The sequence below is a fragment of the Pogoniulus pusillus genome, chromosome 27 (assembly GCF_015220805.1).
Source record: "Pogoniulus pusillus isolate bPogPus1 chromosome 27, bPogPus1.pri, whole genome shotgun sequence".
Taxonomy (NCBI): domain Eukaryota; kingdom Metazoa; phylum Chordata; class Aves; order Piciformes; family Lybiidae; genus Pogoniulus; species Pogoniulus pusillus.
The window spans coordinates 15,708,320-15,731,376 of NC_087290.1; the positions used below are offsets into that span (position 1 = coordinate 15,708,320).

Consider the following 23,057-nt stretch of genomic DNA (forward strand, 5'->3'; position numbering starts at 1 on the left):
GAAAACTTTTCTTGACTCTGTGTGAAAAGCTTTCTTTGGAATTTAAGGTGGTTATCTTCTGGTACTCTAGGCCTGGTGGTTCTTATTACTGCTTCTAAACTATGATGCTAGTTCCTTCGATCCCCCTGTAGAAAAGGGAGTGTGGGTGAATTCACTGTGGTCTGTATGAAGCTTTTGCAAGGCAGCTTTATGTGATAATAGCAAGTGGACCTGAATAGGTGAGCTAAATTCAGTTCTCTAAATAATGCTAGATTGTTACCACAAGGTCAGATCTTGCTGAGACAACTCAAAAATGAAGGCATAAGGAAGTACCATCGGGCATCCAGCTCTCATTCATTGTTAACATTTACAATGCTAACTCAGTAGCGAAAATGTGTGGAAGGAAATGCTCATACTAGAGCCATAAATCCTTGGGCTTATAACTGGAGACACAAATTGATGCTAATATGAGGCTCAAAGCTCCAGTAGTTGTGCCAACCTATTTCAACAGTCAGTTTGAGCCTACAGCTGCAGTAGTTTAGAACAGATGCATGATTTTCATTACAAAGGCTTTTGAAAGTACTGAGGTGCTTTTTTTGTTAATGCTTTGATTACAGATGTGTATTTGTTAGTGTACAGCGTTAGATTCACAGGATCAGGGAGTGCAGTGGGTCAGAAGTGACCTCTAGAGGTTGTCTAGTCCAGCCTCCTGCAGTAAGCAGGGACATGCCCAACTAGATCAGGTTGCTCTAAGCCCCATCAAGCCAGGCCTTGAATGTCTCCAGCAATGGGACCCCCACCAGGTCCCTGGGCAACCTGTTCCAGTTTCATGCTCTTATAGTGAGGAACTTCTTCCTAATATCCAATCTAAATCTACCCGTCCCTAGTTTAAAACCATTGTCTCTTGTCCTCATGTGCTACATGCCTTTAAATAGCCCCTCCTCAGCTTTCTTCTAACTGCCTACCTTTTCATTTCTGTTTCTCCTGAAAATGAGATTACTTTTCATAGGTGATGAAATGAGTTTTGGCATGGATGCATTGACTGTATTTTGGTGTGAAGTTCATAGTGGCTGGTAGCTTCTTTACCTTCAAGTATATTATGACTTGTGTTTAAAAGGCTGTATCTGTCTCTGTACTTTAAGGGTTTTTATGTGATGTAGAAATATCTGTGATTACTTCCTAATGCCTGCCTTAAATGCTACCTTCTTTGATCTATTGGGGGAAAAAAAGCATGGATTTGAGGCTGCTGTCTAAATTAATGCAAAATCCTGACGTATTTGTCAGCATAGTCGCTTTTCCAGCACTTAATGTAGTAGTTTTTTTCCTCCATTTAAGAGTATTTCCCTCTATACTTTGAGGAGCTTCTCAGTCAGATGGCTTGCATGTACAGACAAAATCCTCAACTAAAGGAAACAGAAGTTGGGTGATTTTCTGTATTTACAATACAAGTTGGACATGATGCAAATGTACAAAAGACAAACATACTTCAAGTATTTGAATGTTTAATCTGCTGCTTTACTGCTAGTCTTTATTGTTAGTCAGATGGTTAGGGCAGATAAGAAACTGTGACATTAAACAGGCCCTACAGTTCTTATTACCTGAGTTCTTATGTCTTGTTTAATGTTTACAAAGCCAACCTGAGTGACCTTGAAATCAGTGGAAATATTGCTGTGAGTAGTATCTATGTTTTTTTCCCCTTCAGTAGTCTGGATTGGTGACTGCATGTTGGTGTGCACACAAAAAAGGAAGGAGGATGGTAGTACTATAGTCTGCATTTGTTACAGTGTGCATTTCTCTCCATATCCCCACCACTTTGTAGCTTGTGCATTGAGCAGCTTATTGTCTTCTTTAGATTTCACAAGTTAGTTCTAGAAACTCCAGATAAACTCCACATGATTTGCTCACCACACCTTCCCATATTAAATTTTACAGCATACTTTTGGTGTAGTGTTGTCTAGTTTGTCAGCAGTGAAGCACAGCTCTAACAAAGGACACACATCCAGTCTCTGCTCTGTGGACTTTGGTGTGTTAAGAGGAGTGTGGCCAGCAGATCCAGGGAGGTTCTCCTCCCCCTCTACTCTGCCCTGGTGAGACCTTGTCTGGAATATTGCATTCAGTTTTGGGCTCCCTAGTTCAAGAGGGACAGGGATCTACTGGAGAGGGTCCAATGGAGGACCATGAAGATCACAGTATCACAGTATCACCAAGGTTGGAAGAGACCTCACAGATCATCAAGTCCAACCCTTTACCACAGTGCCCAAGGTTAGACCATGGCACCAAGTGCCACATCCAACCTTGCCTTGAACTGATGATGAAGGGGCTGGATCACTGCCCTATAAGGAGAGGCTGAAGGACCTGGGACTTTTTGGTCTGCTGAAGAGGAGGCTTAGAAGGCATCTGATCAATAGATGAGGGCTGAGAGTCAAGGGGGAGGGGGCAAATGCTAATCTGTTGTGCCATTTGACAGGACAAGAGGTAATGCGTGTCAACTACAGCACAGGAAGTTCCACCTCAACATGAGAAAGAACTTGTTTACTCTAAGGGTCATGGAGCACTGGCACAGGCTGCCCAGAAAGGTTGTGGAGTCTGCTTCTCTGCAGACTTTCAAGCCCTGTCTGGATGTATTCCTGTGCAACCTGTGCTTGATTCTATGGCCCTACTCTGGCAGGGGGGTTGGATTTGATCTATGAAGGTCCTGATTTGATCTATGAAGGTCCCTTCTAACCCCTAACATCCTGTGACTGCCTGTGCTACTTCTATACTGAGCTTCTAACAGTCTTCTTATACTTGATAGAGACACTGCAATACTCTCTGCAGTTTTATTAAACACAGCATAAAATTAAGGCATTAGGTACTTAATAATAATCATGGAAGAGGGAAATGCTGTATTTGTGTTAAATATCTCGGTTGTCTAAATCATGCCCAAGCAATACTAACTCAGAACAATTATGATGACTATCCATAATTGCTTTGCAGGACCAATAAAACACAACAAAGCTTCCACTTTTAGTAACTTTCTTTACAGCAGAACTCGTAGCCTTTGTGGTTCTGTTGCAGTCAGCTTTGAAGATGAATTGAAAAATACCTTGTGCTGTAATTAATTCTTTCTCCTAGGTAATGATATTTCTGTTAATTAGATTGATGTCAGTCTCAGAGTAGGAATTGTTAAGTCTTGTGTCTTTACAGGTTGGGAATTACAAGCGGACAGTCAAACGAATTGATGATGGCCACAGACTTTGTAACGATCTTATGAACTGTATTCATGAACGGGCACGGATAGAGAAGGTCTATGCTCAGCAGCTTACAGAATGGGCAAAAAGGTGGAAACAGCTTGTGGAAAAAGGTAATGCATTCTGGCTTCCAACTCTGAAAGATTTATCAAATAGAAAAAAAACGTTTCTGTGTGTCTTTGGTTTGGTAAATACGGAGTAGACATCATGTACTTTTTAGCCATAATGGAGTCTTTGCAAAAGGCTCAGTAATTTAACAAGTCAGCAAGTTTTTCTTGGTGAAAATCAAACAAAGCAAGCTCTGCTCCTTTGCTTGTTTCATCCTAAAGCAGATGAGTCTTGCCTTTAGTGTTGATATTCCTAAACACAGTTTGTATAGAGCACAGTTTGAAAAATGTATAGGAGCAATAAGGGGTCTGTGGTGGAAAGATTAGTGCTAAAAGTGCCAGACAGTCCTCTAATGGAAGGGCTAATCTGATGCTATCTCATTGTATTCTGAAATAGTTTGTCTGTTCCTGGTTATCCATGTTTGAAAAATATATGTTGTGAAATTGAGGGCAGCTCAGATTGGAGCTAAGAGGTGGAATACTGAGAATCATGGCACAGGAAGAAGGGGGCCAGACTAAATGAATATTCTTTCTTCTGGTGTAAAAGTGTAATGTTGTGAAGTTATCTGGAAATAAACTGTTCCCCTTTCTAGGTTTGCTTCAGTATTGCTGTTTACAAGTCAATAGCTTCAGTTGCTTCTTGGGAATGAAAGTTCCATGTGGGTGATGGTTACTGAGAATGACACTTTCTGTTGTGTTTAGGCCCACAGTATGGAACAGTAGAAAGGGCTTGGTGTGCTTTTATGTCAGAAGCTGAAAAAGTGAGTGAACTACATCTAGAAGTAAAAGGTTCACTGATGAATGAAGACTTTGAAAAAATCAAGAACTGGCAGAAGGAAGCCTTTCATAAGCAAATGATGGGAGGATTTAAGGAAACCAAAGAAGCAGAAGATGGATTTAGGAAAGCTCAGAAACCTTGGGCAAAAAAGCTGAAAGAGGTACAGCAGTAGATTATATATTAGATATCCTGTGTTCAAATATATTAGTGTCTCAGGTCTCTGTAAGGGAGTAAACTCCCTCTTCTCTCTGCTGGACCCTCCTTTCTCAAAAAGATCTCTTGCTTTCTGTCCTCTTCTGAAAATAAGTGCAGTTCTTTCTCATGGAGTTTCCTACTCTTGATAACTTAAGTGAGATCTGGGAAAAGTGGAATTTAAGCTGTCATTTTAACAGTGTCTGATTTTATGCATTTGAAAGTTATGAGTTGCTCTAAGAAATAAGAAGGGGAAAGTGTTGGTTTGTGGGGTTTTTTTGGTTTTGTGTTTTTTCTTGTCTTGCAACATTATTCTTAAATAAGAGGCTCATGGAAGAAAGGGGAGCAGGAGAATATGGACATGAGGGAAAAATGCTCTATTAGGCACTTTCTGTAATCCTTTTCTTGACTCTGTTCCATGCTTCTCTAAGCTGTATGAATGAGATTTATTGTATGATGAGAGAATGCTGGTTCATAAGTACTGTAAGTAATTTCTTTCCTTTGTATTGTTCATTCCTTGGCTGAAATTTAAAAATCCCCTGAAAAAGAACATCCTGGAAAAAAAAACCTGACACTTTCTTCATTGTAATATGATTACAAGACTTAAAAATTATAGTTGATGGCTGTTGTGCAAACCATCTGAGATGCAAAGATTCACATTTACCTTCTAGGTGGAAGCTGCAAAAAAAGCATACCACGCTGCTTGCAAAGAGGAGAAACTGGCTATATCCAGAGAGACAAACAGCAAAGCTGATCCAGCACTAAACCCTGAACAGCTTAAGAAATTACAAGACAAAGTGGAGAGAAGCAAACAAGATGTGCTAAAGGTATAGTGAATTCTAATGCACTGATAATATGCACAACTCGTGCTCAGTTACAGACCTACACAGCAATGTAGGGTTTTCTCCAAAGCCTATGTTGTTGTCAAGTTCCTCTGTGAAGAAGGGATAATGTGTTACCTGTGTTGCATGTTAGTACTTTCACCAGGGAAGGAAGCACTGTAAATCAGCAAACTTCTAGGACAGAGTTCACAGAATCATAGAATGGTTTGGGTTGGAATTTAGAGATTGTCTAGTTACAACCCCTGTGCCATGGGCAGGGGCACCTTCCACTAGACATGGTTGCTTAAGGCCCTGTGCAACCTGGCCTTGAACTTTTCCAGGGAGGGATCACAACTTCTCTGGGCAACAGCATCTTGCCAGTCTCACTGTAAAGAATCTCTTCTCAGCAATCAAGTCTAAACCTATGATTTTCCAGCCTAAACCCATTCCCTTTCATCCTATCACTAAAAGCCCTTTTAAATAAAAGTCCCTCTCCAGGTTTTTCTGTAGGCCCCCTTCAAGTGCTAGAAGGCTGCTATAATATTTACCCAGAGCCTTCTCTCTTCCAGGCTGAACAGCCTCAACTCTCACAGCTTGTCTCCATAGGAATTACTTTCTTGGCCCTCCTCTGCGCCTGCTCCAACAATTCTCACTTAGTAATGATGGTTGAGTTATTTCACTTGAGAGGCTATGAAACAAGTGCTTGAAGCTTGTCCTGGCTGTGGACTACTGGTGTAAATTAGTGTAGAGTTTGAGGTTCTATCTTAACTGCTCTCACAATGTATACAGTGTTTGTTCAGAGAGATGTATGTATACAGTGTTTGGAGCTGTTGGTCATCATTCACAGCAGAGCATTTAAATTACCACAACCACTTTGAAATTATTTGGTGATCTTTAAGAGACCTGTAGCTTGCCAGACTACCTGCTCTGATTTACTGTCTGGCTCCTTCTGGGTATGTTTAGTGTTACATTAATATCTGCCATGATTTCTGTTAGACAGCCAGAGAACTTTGACCATTCTGCAGTTTTATTTGCTAACTGTCATTGTGACTTAACATCAGTACTGCGGGCACGAGAAGGGAATGCACTTTGGGAACTCGTGGTCTAAATCTTGGCAATTCCTGCACCAATAAGTTTGTTATGTAGGGTAGTAATAATAAAATATATTGCAAATTGATTGTTTTTTCTAACTTCAGACAAAAGAAAAATATGAAAAGTCCCTGAAAGAATTAGATAATGCTACTCCTCAGTATATGGAAAACATGGAGCAGGTATTTGAACAGTGCCAGCAGTTTGAGGAGAAGCGCTTACGTTTCTTCCGAGAAGTGCTCCTGGAAGTCCAGAAACACCTTGACTTGTCTAATGCTGCAAGGTAAAGCTGTATAAGAATTTCATGCTTCATTCCTTTCAGTGGAAAGTAATCTGTATTTGATGTTGATCAAGATTATGGAGCCCACTCTCTTTCCAATGTGTTGCTTCAATTTATTTGAAGTGTAGTTGACAGCACTTATTTCTTTGTTTTGTCTAAGGTTAGGTTAGCATGCATCCCTCGAACTTCCTAGTTTTATTTAATCCTCATTCCTGTTGTATTTTGATCATAAAATGTGTGCCAATTAGGTTTCAGAGCTTAGAATAAAAAAAATGGCAGACTGTTTTGGTATGCCTTGTATGTTTATTGCAGAACAAGCTAGAACTTTAGTATAAGACAGCATGAACTTCCTAGCACAAACATGGCTACTAAAACCTGAGAGCTCAGTCTAAAGGAGCTCTCTTGACAAGAAGACAAATGTTAAAGATTCATTGGCTCACTGTCATTGAGCTCTTTTTTCTCTTAATTGTCAAGTCTGCTCTTGATAGTTCTTATTCTTTCTGCCTGGACCCTCCTCACTTCATTCCAGCTTATTTTGTCAGACCATCCAGGCTGTTGTGATACTAAGCTACTTCAATATGTCAGCAAAACAGTGGTTATTATGATTTTGTTTTGTCTTGCATTTGAGAGGACAGACAATGGAACAGTTGCAGCAAATGCTGTAGTGCTAGTGGAATTTTGCATCCTACTTGGAACAGCAGGATTTCATGTGCATTCTGATTAGCACTTCAGTGAAAAGGAGAAAGGTGTACTCCTGGCTGGTTGCTCATTTCTGTCTCCCAGTTCCGCTGGTGATAAAACACTCCTGGTAGTCCATCGAGTGGAGTTAAGGAGCTGATCAAGGTAACATATGGCAAGAACCTAGTTTAGTTTTCACTCAGACCAGCATTCCAAATTGACTTGCTGTGCATTTATGTGAATGTTAGTGCTGGCACAAGCAAAGGAGGTGATGTAGGAGCAAGGACAGAAAAATACAGAGCAAACAATAGATAAGGGCAAGATCGCTTATCTCAGCATCATTGTAGTTTTGGGTTGCTTCAAATCTCTTAGAGGAGGACTGTGGAAGAGAGATGCTTTTTATTCTCAGAATAGATACAGAGGATTTGTGTCCATTTGAATTCAGTTTAATCAGGTTGAAAGAAACTACAGAACAAAAATAAGTGAGAAATAGTTGACTTAAAGAGTGAAGTTAAGAGAGGACTAAAGAAGATGACTCAGTGGAGAGGCAGTGTCTTCCTTTGAAGATATTTAACACGTTCGGGAGTGGTGTTGGTAAGTTAAGGACGTGGGGGGAAAAACTATTAGGATAAAACTAGGGATAAAGTAACTGCAACTTTATTTCCTTATCTCTGCCTCTTTGACAGATAGTGTAGAATAAACCTCTGAAAGGCAATGTAATTTTTAACTTCTTTGAGACTAATAATGCTGAAGTGCAGTCCAGAAATAACACTGCTCTATGTCTGCAGATGTAGACCTCCAGCTTATTGCTGATTTAACCAATGCTTAGTGAAGCATTCAAAAGTATTTCCCAATATTCTCAAAACCATGTCTTTCTATTGCTTAGATACATTCAGAGAAACACTGATGAAAAGACAAAACCCAACCCATACTGCAAATGGGATCAGGCAGGAGTCAAAGTGGGATTTTCAACATGAATGCTGTTCTGTAAAATACTTTCATGCTTAATGAAAAGCAATTAGACTAAGAGATATGTAAAAAGTAGTCTGCTTCTTTTTCATAGTAGTGGATATTTTGTATAAATAGTTAGTAAAATCATTGAATACTTAAAACAACAGAAGCAGTTAGCAGATATTGTCCCTGCCTAGGAAAATGCTGAATTTAACTCCAAATCAGGTGTGAGATCTTTATTTTAATGACATTGGATCAAGACAGGACTTTCCATAGCTTCCACTATCTTATACACAAGCTTTTAAAGCCAAGAAACTTCAAGAGTATCATTCAGTAATATGAATATATTCCTGTGTAACTCCTATGTTTTATGGCAGCCAATTAAGTTAATTTACACAGGAGTCATAATTGTGAAATCTGGTAAATAGAGATTTTGTTTGTCCACTTTGTTTTTTACAGGCAGTTAATAGAGCTGGCATAGAGGTTTTTAAGTCTGCTTTGCTGTATTGTTTTCAGTACTATTTTGAACTTGGAGATACTCATTTAAAAAAACCCCACCCACCAATCATCTGATTGGAGTTTTTGCTGTGTTTCTATATGTTATACTAAATTTGAAGACAATTTTGTTTTGCAGTTATAAAAATATCTACCGTGAGCTGGAACAGAACATCAAAACAGCAGATGCTGTTGAAGACTTGCGGTGGTTTAGAGCTAATCAGGGCCCAGGGATGTCAATGAATTGGCCTCAGTTTGAGGTAAGGTCAGAGTACTTAAAACCCAAACTTGTTCTATCCAGTTTTTGTCCTCTTTGCTTTTTGTCATGTTCCTTTCTGGTGTAAACCTTTAATTCAGGCCACTGGAAGTGATTTTGCTTGCTTGTTTGTTATAGCTTTTGGTTGGTTGGGATTCTTTTTTGTTTGCAAGTCATAGTAGTTTTCTTGTCTTGATTTCCCTTGGACTCCCCTTGGTCCTCCAGTTTTCAGAGGTGATTATATCAGGCAGCTATTTACAGAGAAAAGGTGTAAACTAGAAAACTCTACAGTGAACTGTTGTTGTTTTTTAAGCTGAAGCCCTTAGGGAAGCTATTAGTAAGCTATGGTTGATACATTTCTGATGCCCATATATGTTACCCTGTGTTTTACTTCTCCCTGTTGGTATCAGACTTTAAGACGAATCTCCTTGCTGTTAGCAGGTAATTATAGCATAGGCAGCAAAGACTTTGAAGTTTGAACTAAACAATTAATTCTTGAATGATGGTATTTATTAGTCTTAACTAGTTTTTTCAATACTGTTAGTGGAAAAAAAATTAAATCCACCTTTAATAACCAGATGGTAATTTTATTGCTGCATGTCATCTTCAAAAGAAGAATGGGTGTTTTTTTAAGGGAGTGTTCTGCTAACTTAGCCTCCAAGAAACAAGTACTAAAATGTAGCCATGCAGATCATACTATGAGGTTATCAAATAGATGGAATTTGGGATGAGTTCAACCAGAATCATGGGTTTAACTTGAAATAATTTATAAGCATTAATGGAGTGGAAGCATCAACTCTGGAGTGTTCACTGCTCCCTTATTAACCACAGCAGAAGATACCACTTGCTTTTAAGATACTGAGTAACTTCAGGTTTGAGGAAGAAAGCTTTGTAGGGATACTGCAGAATTTCCTTGCCTGAAATGCTGACCTACAGTTACTTCTGTGTGGGGAAAACACTCTTTTTCATGAGCATAATCAATGAACAGCCTAAATAGTCCTGATACTAATCTTCTAACTTATTTTTTTCTTATTTACATGCTACAAGGATGATGTAAGTAAAAAAAGAAGTCAGGATCAAATGACTATAAAATTGCATTATAAACTCCAAATGTGCTTAGATCAGTGGTCTCTGTGGCAGTTCAGAATATATGTATTTGTATGAAGTTAAAATAATTGTTTCTTAAAAGTTGGCCAGAAACCCTGACTTTGCTACCTGTATAAACCAGTGGTAGCAGTAACTCTTCGTTGCCTTTAAGATAATAATTTCAAATGTCATCTTCTGCATAGAAACTGTATCTCACCATAAGGTATTTGCTGGCATCCAGTTTGTTTTCTGCTTCATATAAGTATGCATTTTAGTTTGACTTGATACATAGAAGGTGTGTTTAGGTCTCATCATTCCTGCCCATCTGCGTTCTGAAGTATCTGAATAGTTCAGAAGACCAAGGAGGGGATGCTTTACAAATGGCATCATGAATCATGTTATCAGTTGTACCTTTTGAAGCCAGGTGTCTTGACATTACTTGAAACAGTGAGCTGCCCTGTCAGTACAAAATGCTATGCTGGCCAACTCCTTTGATTCCTTCAGTTGTATCCCAGCTACCTGGTATTTTAAGTCTTTTCAAGGCTATCATAATATTAGATAGGGAAGTAGAGGTAACCTTGGGCTGTTGTAAGTAGCACATATATCTGTTTGCATTACTAAGTGAGGAACCAGACGAGAGTGAGAACTGAAGCATATGGAGTAACATGGGGTTTTAATTATTGTTTGTGCTGGTTTAGCATATATAAATGTACATTCCATAACTCAGTCTGAAAATTCAGTGTGCAAATTACTTGTTCAATTAAATTTCTCAGTCACGTTTTGCATTCCTCAATAGGAGTGGTCTGCAGATCTGAATCGCACTCTGAGTAGAAGAGAAAAGAAGAAGGCTTCTGATGGAGTGACTCTGACTGGTATTAATCAGACAGGAGATCAAGGGTCACAGCCTAACAAACATAGCAGGTATTCTTTTTTTTTTATACTTAAAAAGCCTAATTTAAAAGGATTGCTATCTTCCAGTACAGGAAGATCAAAAAGTCACTGTCCAGCCAAATATTCATGACCTGTGAGCATTTTTAGTGGCAGTGTTTGTGCAACTCACCAAATTCTTTGAGAGTTATTCTCCATTTTACAGTTCTCTTTCCGCTGGGAATTACAAGAAATCAAACTTGATGAGGAACTGAACTTTCTGTAGCTAATCCAGCAGTTTAGTCTGTTGCTATCTTCCCATCTCTATAAATGACAATTACACTTCAAAATCTTGGCTTGCAAAATGTTTAGTTGCTTTAGAATTCTAGATGTGGTTAATGCATGACTGTTAACATCAACTGCATCAGAAGGGAACTGCACTGGCAAGAAATACTGCCTTTTATTGCAGGCAGTAAGAAAATAAGGTCCAGAAAGGATATTCTACTTCTGGAGGAATATATCATATGCCATCTTATGGAACTGTCTTGGTTCTTATGCTAGACTTGATAGATGTTGGGTGGGGTTTTTTTGGTTGGCTTTTGTTTGGCTTTGAATTGTTGTGTGATTCCTTTTTGTTATTGGTGTTTATTTGGTGGGTTTGTGTGGTGGTGTTTGGTTGGCTTTTTTTTTTGGATGGCGAAGGGGTCTACTATGAAACTTAGTGGGACAGTAATGACAGTGACTTAAGCAGATAGGGTCACCATAATGCTCTTTCTTTTCCAAATTAGCAGTCTTAGTGTCCAGAGTAACACAGTACAGTCAGTACAATCAAGTTACAATCCCTTTGAAGATGAAGATGATACTGGGAGTACTGTCAGTGAAAAGGAGGACAATAAGATCAAAAAGTTGGTGAAATGTTGTTTGTTTTTTAACTGTTTTCACACTTGCACTTTCTCTGTCCAGGGTTTTCTATTTTTGGTTTCTGTAACACTGCCACTCGGTGCATGAAGTCTTTTGGAGTGGTTATGTAAGCAACACTGCGACCTAACTTATCTTTCTGAACAGATGCACTATCTTTTGCTTTGATCTTTGGTTTGAAAGCACTGGTGTTACTGGCAGTTGCTAACACAGCTGCTGTTGCTTTTTCCCTTCTTACCAGTCCTGTAAAATGTTAAAACTGATGGATTTTCCTAGTGAAACTGCTTCTGGAGCTTTACTGGTGTGTTTGTGTCCTCGCTGAAGAAATCTGCTTTTATGAATGCTTTCTTTTTATTTAGGACTTTCTCAAACAGCTGCCTGTTGCTTCAGTATGCACACCTAGGGATGTCCTGCCACTCTCTTCAATGGCATGTGCATGCTCAACAGTGAACTTTTCTTTCAATTATCAAGTTGTTGCAGTATAATGGAATTTCTTTATTGGATTGCAGCATACAAAATGTTTCAAAAGTTATTGAGAAGGTGCATAGAGATTTGGGAAGAAGGTTCTGCAATACATTTTAAATGTCTTATCCTAGCTTCTCATCTACTACCTGCACCATTTTTACCTTTCTAAAATGAATAATCCAATGAGTTACATGGATTTATTGACAGAGGAGTTTTTGGAGTTTGTTGGGAAGATTGTATTTGATCTCTCTTCTTTGTCTGGCTTTGTAAATGTATTGGAAAAATACTGGTTGTAGGTTTTCTTTCTAAATGAAGCATTGTCAGCTAAAGATAGGTGAGAATATACCAGAAATGAAATTTCAAAACTAGGCTCTAGAGTGGAGTTTGAGCTTGATTAGGGAAAGTGATATTTTAGTGGTATTTCTTTTCTGCTCTTATAATAGGAGGCTGGAATAATTTTTTAATTGTTTTCAGCGTTAGCAGCTATGAAAAAAACCAAAGCTACCCTACAGATTGGTCTGATGAGGAGTCCAACAATCCATTTTCTTCCACTGATGCAAATGGAGACACCAATCCATTTGATGAAGATACCTCTCCTGCTATGGAAGTGAGAGTACGTGCACTCTACGACTATGAGGGCCAAGAGCAAGATGAGCTCAGCTTTAAAGCTGGTAAGTTTACAGCATTCACTTATAAATACTTATCAAAAGGGGAAAGGGAGGCAGAGGCTTTTATTTTCTCAAGTCACCTGTTTCTTCAAATGCAGACAGTGTCCCCTTGTGGAAGTGCTGGCTTCTCATCTCTTCCGAATGTGCTGGGATGCACATGTTAGGGATATTCCGTTCCTACCATCTTGTGTTAAACAAAATGACCTGCAGAACAGGTAGTCCTGGGAGACAGTATAAGAACTGCTGCCTTCAGCTTTCTAGAAATGGCAGCCTTATAAAGGTGTTGGGTTTTTTTGAGTAAAAGATTACAGGAGCTAATCTTAAAACATTAACTAACTGATGATATTCTGTTTTAAATGGGAAGCATCCCTTTTTTCTTCCAATTTCTGCAATGCTAACTTTTTGAGGTTGAGAACTTAGTCACAGATAGGTAATTTTTCCATCCTCCTTCAGTGTATGTTAAGCACAGTAACTGTCTTTTTTTCCTCTTAAGTTTTACATTATGTTATGGTACACTGACTGTACATCTCTCTTCCTAGGATGTTGTGTTTCCCTTGAGCTGTTTTTCCTGGGTTTTCCTCACTGCTGTAGGAGTTGTGCAAACAGAATAGAGCCAATTGGCAAGAGACACCACAGTCCATTTCCAAACACACAAATTTGGCACAAGGTTATGATGGCTGCACACCATGGATGCGGCTATCTTGTTTGTCTCAGCTTGTTCTACCAGCTGTTGTGTACTGACCAAATGCCTGGGCATCCTTCTCGGTCCCTGAAATGGGGAACATTGAAGTTTTTAGTGTCTGGCCAGCCCAGAGGCAACATCTTCTAGTGATAAAAGTGACATCTACACCCTGGCCATGCTTCTGGAGCTCCTAATTTCAGCAAATTGTTCTGCTGTCTTGTCTAGAGTTGCACATGAAAAGTTTTCTAACTAGGAATTCCAGACCAGGCTTGCATGAGTAGTTAGCAAAAGCCAACAGAACTTCAGCTTGTGAAAGTGAACTAGGCAACCTCATGGACCATGTCTCTTCTCCTGTTTGCTTGTCATTTACTCCGGTCTCTTATAATGACTTGGATGTAAAAGTAAAAGGAGATTCAAGTGTTGAAAAGAAATGGAGAACTTAAGGGAAGGGATGCCATCAAAAAGGACCTTGACAGGCTTGACAGCTGGGCCAGTGCAAACTGCTTGAGGTTCACGAAGTCCAAGTGTAAGCTTCTACACCTGGGTCAGGCAAAACCCAGGCACAAATATAAATTGAATACAGAGTGGGTTGAGGGAAGAGGAGGACTTGAGGGTGTTGATAGATGAGGAGCTCACCATGTGCATCCCAATCCTTTTATCTCTTATAATGATGAGGAGAGGAGAAAAAGATGTAACAAAGCGTGAGGTAGAAGATTCCTTTAAATCTTTCTGCATCACAGTGTAGTAGTGTTATACTGAAAAGCTGCAAGTGTCATTTCAGAGAATTTTACTGCCATGTCTTAATTTTTGGTAGCATTTTCCACTCTGAGAAGAATGTGAGCCTAAAGAAACATTTATTTCACTTGCACTGGCGTTTTGCTGAGGGTCATAAATGCAGGATTATTCTACTTACTTAAATGCAAACATCAAACAGAGGAGTAGTTGTACTAACTGAACTGTCTTCATCTTATGGTGCAATAACACTGTACCTCTTCAAGGCTTTGTTTGTATTGTGCCTTTAAAAATGCTGTGACCTTTTTGAAGTGCCATCAGTGTAATGTTTTAGATTCAGAGTAGCTTGCTGCTTTTTATTTTCCTGAAACTGGAGGCTTTTCATCCCATATATAATTCTGTAAGTGGTATTCTTAGTATTAAAAGCTTGAAGAACGTGAAGGAAGGGTTTCTACAGGAGTCTAGGGTGGGCAGGGGAAGAAAAGTGGACATGTAGATAAGTGTCATATCTTCCTGGCATTACTTAAATGTTAGAGTTTGGTTAACAATGCTCCTTTTCTTTTTTCCCAGGGGATGAGTTAACTAAAATGGAGAATGAAGATGAGCAGGGTTGGTGCAAAGGACGTCTGGACAACGGCCAAGTTGGTTTATACCCAGCAAATTACGTAGAACCAATCCAGTGACACAGGAGAGAGATAATACACAAGTGTTGCAAAAGCTCTGTAGGCCTGTACAGTATCTATTTAAAGCCAGAAAGATGAATGATGTATAGAATGTACATATTTTAATGAAAAGGCGAGAGCTTGATACTGAAATGACGCTGATTTTAAGACAAAAAGTTGGAACTAACAATGTGTCATCCTTTTCACAGCTTGTGCACAATGCCAAGGAAAGGGGCTAGGTTGAAAAAAAGAACTAGTATCATAGGAAAAAGTACTTCTTAAGCTCTTTCTTCCCACGTGGTCTGTTCTTGTGAGTCCTGAACAGTTTAGCCTTTTCTATGCTTGTGCTTCATCCTACCCTAAGTATGTGGCTTACGCACTCTTGCTTAATCAATTATTTTAAGTGACCTTCAGTAATATGCAATTTGCATTTTAAAGATTACTATAGTTAATTTTCTACTTGTTCTTAGTGGTGTCTCAAAGATGCAGTATTTTTTTATTTAAATGCTATGTAGCTAAGCACCTTTTTTTGTATGCTTGGATTTATCAATTAATACTTAAATTATGAGATAGATTTAACAACCAGATGACTGAATGAAAACTCTTTCTATGTTCTAATAGTCTTTACCATGTTGCCAGCATGGCTTGAAGTTGTAAAACAAATACTGTATTTAATAAATATCTGTTACAGAAGGTTATTTGTAGCAGAGATACTGGTAGGTGTCATGGGTTGGGATTCTATTGTGAATGCTGTTTATGTGGTGTGACACTTAAACTGAAAGATTTTCTGTGTCTTAAATGGCATTTGAAAGATAAATTATGCATAAGCCCCAGAACAGTAACTCTTTCCAGCACATGTTTGCAGGGTGGGAGGGGGGAAATCACCTTTAAACTGCTAATGATTTTGGGGTGATTTGAAATGTTAAATCTGTGAAGACTTAATTTTTTGAAGAGAGAAGACTGTAAAATAGATTAAATGCTTTTTATTAAGAGCCTATCTATGTTGTGTATATGTACATATAATTTGATATTACAAAATACAAAGAGCATGGCTGTTAGTTATCAAGCCTTTTGATGTTGATAAGATTTTAGACTGGTTTAAGAGTATAAATTAATAGGTATATTTAAATCTGCTTTCCTGCCACATTCATTACTGTGCCATAGACAGAAGTATTCTGTGATTTAGATTCTTTCCAGAAGTACAGTAAGTACATTAACCTACTCAAAATCAGTATTTGTGGATAAATTTGTGGGTCACAATATATTAGCTTTATTCCTTGCAGGGATTATTGTAGCAGATCACTGTAAAAAAAATTACATTTGTTTGCAGTTGGTCATCTGTAATCGTGTCCAGTAGAGTATGCATTTGAGACCTGCAAACCTGGGTTGTAAAACTGCAACAGCTTTATGTTTTAAGGAACTCTAAGTTTCAGCTAAGTAGATCTGTTATGTTAGAAAGTTACACTGTAAGGAAGCTAACAAATCTATTATGAGGTAACTATAGAACACTGTTAATGGTCTTGAACTTCTCTTGTTTGCTTTTTGAACTTCTAGTCATCACTTTCAACGAGTCACAATGTGCAAGCTCAGAATGTGTGTGTCTGTCAAGGACAACTTGCCAATGTAATTGTTCATCCACAAGATGGTTACAGAAATTGTCAGGAATTACTGCTTTGGTTCTCTCTGTTATTGTAAAATATTTTAGGAAACAATAAAATCTGTTACTCTCTTGAATACACAGAATGCAACTCTTACTATTTCAGTGTATGTGAAAATCATCTTACAAAGCAAATCATCTGAGTGTTTGATTGCAATCAAAGGTGGCAAAGTCTGCCAGAAAAGCCATAAAGAGGAGTAAGACATCAGTGGCACTTTGGTGTTAACCAAAACCAGAAGGCTCTTGGCAAGACATTCCATCAAAGTAGAATGTGAGGAGAGCCCTTGTCTTTTATGGATACACGGAGTTCACTGTGATGCTGCATTCTGTGGTCTAGTTAAGTCTGACATGGCTTTGGTGAGCAACTAACCTATTTTTTTTTCCTGCAGTATCTGACTTTCTTTTCTGACAGTTTTCTTGTTGTCTGGCATTGATTAGTATAGAATCACAGAATAATCTGGGTTGGAATGACCTCCAAAGGTCCAACCCTCTCTGCAGTAAGCAGGGGCATCCTCAACTAGATCAGGTTGCCCTGAGCCCTGTTCGACCTCACCTTGAATATCTCCAAGGATGGGGCCCCAACCACCTCTCTGGGCAACCTGTTCCAGTTGTTACATTGTGTTCTGCTACCCTCATGGTAAAGAACTTGTTCCTAACTTCCAATCTAAATCTGCTCTTCTCTAGTTTGAAGCCACTTCCCCTCATCCTTTCCCTTCAGGCCTTTGTAAACAGTCTGTCCATCCTTGTCCTGGAAGGCCACTACTAGATCTCCCTGGAGCCTTCTCTTCTCCAGGCTGAACAACCCCAGCTCCTTCAGCCAGTCCTCATAGCAGAGGTGCTCCAACCTCCTGATCATTTTCATGGACCTGCTCTGCACCTGCTCCATCAGGTCCATGTCCTTCCTATACTGAGGGCTCCAGAGCTGGATACACTACTCCAGGTGAGGTCTCACCAGAGCAGCACAGAGAAGCAGAATCACCTCTCTGGATCTGCTGTCAGTGCTGCTTTTGATACAGCACAGGCTGCCATTTGCCGTCTGGGCTGCAAGCTCACACTGTCTGCTCAGCATCAACTTCTTGTCCACCAGCACCCCCAAGCCCTTTTCTGCAGGGCTGCTTTCTGTCACCTCATCCCCCAGTCTGTATTAATAGTGAGGATTGTTCTGGCTCAGATGCAGAACCCTGCACTTGCTCTTGTTGAACCTTGTGAGGTTCACCTGGGCCCACCTCTCTAGTTTGTGCATGTCCCTCTGGATGCCATCCTGTCCCTCTGGCATATCAGTGTTACCACTCAACTTGGTGTCATCTGAAAACTTTCTGATGGTGCCCTCACTCCCACTCTGCACAGCATGTATTTCCTAAACTTAATTTGCATTTCATGGGAGTAGGCATTTGGATGCTTGATTGTTTGTTGTTTTTTTTTCTGTTCTAGAGATGAGATTTTCTATATGGATCATTTGTCCTGGAGTGATACATCTCTAGGACTGTTGTGTCTTTGAAGATACCAGAGTAAGGCTGGCATAAAACTTCCTGTACTGCTGTCATGAGGCAACATCTTTTCATCATGCACCATGTAGCTGTGAGCTGTGACAAACTTTGCTCGGTGTGACCAAGTTTTCCAAAGACATCAAGCACAATTCAGGCATACCCCCTGGCTCCAGTGAAGATCTAGCTAACACAACCTCGGACTGTGCCTATATTCTATCCTTTCTCACAGCAGTATGAGAAAGCAAACCCCAGGAAGCTTTGATAATAACTGGAGAACATCACTAACAGCATTCCACAGAGCTAAAAGGTTGGGAATAGCAGTAAATAGGTCAGAGCTGTGAGACACTTATGTGGCAGCTGAACCTGTAATTCCTCACAGCTCTGTGCAGACGCAAGTGCCTATCCTTGGTTATCAGATCAACCAAAGATCTACAAAACAGATCGTTTTCAAGAGCTTATCTTTATCAGTTTTCTCTTTGTATTTCATGCATCCTAACAGGACTGTGTCAAGATCCAGGAGTCTAAGGCTTTTGCGGCAGGGGATAGGGGAGCAGGAGAAAGTATGGGAACAGGTTCCTGCCAGGCACAAGAGCCTTGAGTCCATGAGCAGAATCGGGTCTCTTCGCAGGCACAAAAATGTGCTTTAACATTTGGCTTGAAAGGAAACAGGCATCTCTATGTTCTCCCGCGGCTTTCCTGCCTGTCCCTCAGGTTCTGCTCTTCGCGGCCTCGTCGGCGCTTCCATCCCCCACCCTCACCCCTTGAGGGCTAGCGTGCCCAACGGGCCGCGCTGACGCACTGCAGCCGCTCGTCTCCGGAGCAACCGGGGGAGGTGCCGGCGGGCGGGGGGAGCGCAGCCCCGGCGGGCGGGGGAGAGCGCAGCCCTGCCGCGCCACGCCACGCCGGCAGCGCAGGCCGCGCCCTGCCGGGCTGAGGGCTGCGCCGTGGCCGCTGCTGGGCAGAGCGGAGCGTGCCGCGGCGCGCGGCGGCAGCGCAGCCTCTCCCTGCGCGGGCCCCCCGCGCGCTCCCACCTGCCGCCATGGGCGAGCCCAGCAAACAGGACATCGCCGCCATCTTCAAGCGCCTCCGCTCCGTCCCCACCAACAAGGTAAGGCTGCTGGGTCGGAGTCGGGGCCCGGGGAGGTGGGGGGGTGCGGGGGGGGCAGCAGGCGGCGGCTGTACTGCGCCGTTGTGACACGTTGCAAAGCCGGCGGGGCGGGGGAAGAGGAGTGAGCGCGGCCCGCCCCGCCCCGCCGATCCCCCGGCGCCGTACTGTGGCCCCCGGCCTGGCTGCTGGCGCCCGTGGGGGTCCGCTGTGAGACGAGGGAAGGGCCAGGCGGCGGCATCGGGGAGCGGCCATCCCAGAAGCGGGGAATGTCCTTCTCTCCGTCAGCTCGGCAGCCCCGGCCGAGCCGGCGAGCTGTCCGCGGGGGGATCTGGTGCGCCTGCTGGGGGAGGCCCTTAGTGAGGGGAGCGCAGCGGCGCCCGGGTGCCGGATCAGCGCAGCTGCAAATAGAAACCGAACCCCAGACCCCCGCGTAGCAACGCAGTCTTGAATGCGATTTGCCTCTTCGCTGTCTTTTCCCCTTTCCCTGGTTTTTTGCGTGTGTGTGTGTCCCTTTTTCCCCTCTCAAAGAAGCAAAGCCTGTCGTGGCACAGCTGCTTCTGTGGGGATAAACGTTTCCTATTTTCTCAGCACTTTGCACTTGTTCAGTAGCGACTATAACTTGTGAGTGTCGTGAAGCTGTGTTGGCATCCCGGTGTCCATTCGGTACGGAGGTGTGTGGTGGCTAGCTGTTCACCGGGAAGAGTGCCTCAGGCGGCCAGGAGACACGGCAGTCGTGTTGGGTGGCAGAAGTACTGACCGCAGTTAGGTGTTCCTGTGCTGCCTTTTAGTGCCGTCTGCTTCGTTGTCTTGGCTTTATGATGTACGCTGTGGGCATACCTGAAAACATATGTTAGGGTTATGAAGAAAGATTTCGGTTTTGTTTTCGGTGAATATGTGAGTCTAGAAGTCTGTGGTCCAAAACTGATTTCCACATTTTGAACACAAATCATTAAGACTTGTAAGGACCATGAACACACACATCTGGTTTCTCAGAAAGTAGAGCTCGAAGATGAAACAATCATTATTTAGGAACAAGAGTTCCTAAAACTTTCCTTTACAACGGGGCAAAAAAAATACCGAAGAAAGGACTTAATTCCAAAGCGAGAGTCAGAGAAGATGTTTTGCCAGCCTCCTGAAATTCACACACTGTGTCAGGAGGTTGGGTAGTCTGTAATGCTGTTGTGGTGCTTTTTCTGTATTGGGATCACAAGAGAGTCAGAAGGTGCCACGGGTGGCTGGTGAGGATAGAAGACCTGATGGTGGAGTGCCTCGAGCAATTCTGAATTCATTGTTACTGTACTCAGCTCAGTGAGGTAGTTCTAACACCTGTGGTTGCTCAGGCATATCTGTCTCTGCTTGCAAACGTGTCAGGTGCTACAGAGAAACTTAATGCCAGCGTTAACAAAGCGGTCTTGGCACTGCGTGTGCTGCCGTTCAGGTGGTGTGAGGTTTGGATGAAGTTCAGGTGCAGAGAACTCGTATTAGCACCACAATGAAGCCAAATTTCTCTGACCCATAAAAAGACGAAGGAGGATGGAAAGCATCAACAGTGGAGTCCAGTCAAGGTGCCTGGTGTTAGTTGCTTCACTCTTCCTTAGGCTTGCCAAAGCAGAGTCTCATGCATCAGATCTCAAGAAAAAAACCCAACCCGAAACAACCAACCAGAAGAACAACAAAACAAAATCAGTAGAATGATCCAGCAGTGGGGACAGCTGAAGCATGGTGCCTCTGGAGAGGGATCGCAAACAACCCTTTCCTTTCTCTTCCCTGGGTGTTTGTAGCCTTACAGACTGCTCACCCACCCTTCACATGCATTTCATGCACCCTTTGCTCCAATGGTGATTCTGCGCAGAGATCCTGTGACACATTCTGACTCGTTATGGGACTCCTTCACTGTCTGCAGGCAGCAGACTGTTATCTCAACTAGTTGCAGCTGCTGTTTATGCCTCTATCCTCATCTTTTGGGTTGTTTTGGCTCTGTAGGTTTTGTCTTGCTTGAATAGATACAATTTCTGTTCAAGTGAATTTGTACACAGGTTAAAAGTTTACAGCTTGTGGCCTCAGGCTTTGGCAAATCCATCTACTCATGCTAAGTAAGTTGAGCTACCCAAACAGTACAGTAAATCACACAATATAATTATTCTAAATGATCCATTCTATTTAAAACTTATTTAAGATGAAGAACTAATACAACAGAATCACAGAATTAACCAGGTTGGAAAAGACCTCTAAGATCATTGAGTCCAACCTATCGCCTCACCCTTCTAATTAACTGAATCCCTGGCACCAAGTGCCTCATCCAGCCTCCTCTTGAACACCTCCAGGAATGGTGACTCCACCACCTCCCCAGGCAGCCCATTCCAATGGGCAATCACTCTCCATGAAGAACATCTTCCTAACATCCATCCCACATCTGCTCTGGCACAGTTTGACAGTGTGTCTCAAGATCTCTTAACAGAGCTTAGGAAAATCCATTTAAATAAATGTGCAGCTTAATTTGTGGATTACAATGTGTTTAAAATGATGCTTTAATAGTTGTGTTGAAATTAATTTTCTGTAATTTGATCTTTTTGTAGCATGTGAAACAATGTTTATGAGTTCTTGGTGTGTCTTTAGATATTAAAGGATAGAGAGCTACCTGTCAACACTTAACAAATGTGTTGCAGTTATTAAATAGGATGTGGTTTTTATATGTAAAAAAAAAAATCTTTCTAGCCCCTAAATTATGTGATACTGTTTATCTGAGTGTTTGTCAAGTGTGCTTGTTTTGAAGACCTGCACCTTTTGATGCTGTGCTGTGTAGTCTCTTTTAATCAGAGGCTGCCCAGACAGGTTATGGAGTCTTCATCTCTGGAGGCATTCCAAACCATCCTGGACATGTTCCTGTGTGATTTACTTGAGGTGATTCTGCTCTAGTAGGGCTGTGGAACTAGGTGATCTTCAGAAATCCCGTCTCCAACCCTTCTGTAATCTATCATAGATCTGTTCCTTTGAAATGGTTAGTTTTTCTCTCCCTCCTCTCCCTCCCTCCCCTTCCTCCCCTCCCTCCTTCCTCTCCCTCCCTCCCTTCCCTCCCTCCTCTCTCTCCCTCCTCTCCCTCCTCTCCCTCCTCTCCCTCCTCTCCCTCCTCTCCCTCCTCTCCCTCCTCTCCCTCCTCTCCCTCCCTCTCCTCTTCTTTTATTTTGTTGATGATAGTATTCATGTCTCTGCACACCCAGATCAAGGACCTAAACAGGCTGATAACTAATTCTGTGTGTCATGGCAGTGGTTTATCGTTTGCTCCATTGTGTCATCATGGTGTGTTTTGTGTGCATGTTGGAAACACACTGGAGGACAAGGGTCTTTTTGCCTCAGAGTGTAGTGTACCATGTCTCACTTCAGTCATTCTAAGACCAAGACACTTCCAAAAAGGGCAATCCTGTCTTCTTCCTGTGGCAAACATGCCTGTTCCCTCCCTTATGTTGACATGCTGGTCATGTGGTTGCAGTGTGAGTTGGACCTACCTTTGCTCTGAGTCAAAGCAGTGCTGTGCTGGCTTCTAGTAGGGTCAGCAAGTATGATTATCATTGCTGATGCAAGAGAAGGAAAGTGTATCTGTCTATGATAATGGTTAAGAGAGTAGCTGTGTGGAACTGGATCACCTTTGACCAGGTGTGAAACTGTCTCTCTTGAGCTGTAGTTTGTTTAGTATTGATGCAGCAGTGAGTGAGGGTAGCCTTGGACACTAGAAGATGCAGAACTGCTCATTGGTGGTAGACCCACCACAGAGGAGGCTGGAAGTGTCTAAATGACCATGACCTCAGGGTTAAGGTTGCTGAACTTGCTTCTTCTGAAGTACCAAAATGAACATTTTTACAGCCCATGTGTTA

At 41.6% G+C, this 23,057-nt stretch overlaps 2 protein-coding genes across 7 annotated transcripts in view; both read left to right on the plus strand.

Annotated features, from left to right (window-relative positions):
• Nucleotides 1–16,679, plus strand: part of PACSIN2 (protein kinase C and casein kinase substrate in neurons 2) — a 64,504-nt gene extending 47,825 nt beyond the window's left edge. For 2 of the 4 annotated variants that reach the window (XM_064166431.1, XM_064166430.1), the window contains exons 3-11: nt 3,166–3,322; nt 4,019–4,254; nt 4,958–5,113; nt 6,304–6,479; nt 8,740–8,860; nt 10,739–10,863; nt 11,598–11,714; nt 12,667–12,863; nt 14,845–16,679. In XM_064166431.1, the coding sequence (XP_064022501.1) occupies nt 3,166–3,322; nt 4,019–4,254; nt 4,958–5,113; nt 6,304–6,479; nt 8,740–8,860; nt 10,739–10,863; nt 11,598–11,714; nt 12,667–12,863; nt 14,845–14,957 (1,398 nt within the window). In that variant the 3' untranslated portion in view covers nt 14,958–16,679. The remainder of the gene's footprint in view (nt 1–3,165; nt 3,323–4,018; nt 4,255–4,957; nt 5,114–6,303; nt 6,480–8,739; nt 8,861–10,738; nt 10,864–11,597; nt 11,715–12,666; nt 12,864–14,844) is intronic. The other 2 variants (XM_064166432.1, XM_064166433.1) reach the window with 2 other exon arrangements.
• Nucleotides 16,680–19,007: 2,328 nt separating this feature from the next.
• Nucleotides 19,008–23,057, plus strand: part of ARFGAP3 (ADP ribosylation factor GTPase activating protein 3) — a 30,186-nt gene continuing 26,136 nt past the window's right edge. Inside the window, exon 1 of one of the 3 annotated variants that reach the window (XM_064166669.1) lies at nt 19,008–19,188. In XM_064166669.1, the coding sequence (XP_064022739.1) occupies nt 19,120–19,188 (69 nt within the window). In that variant the 5' untranslated portion in view covers nt 19,008–19,119. The remainder of the gene's footprint in view (nt 19,189–23,057) is intronic. The other 2 variants (XM_064166668.1, XM_064166670.1) reach the window with 2 other exon arrangements.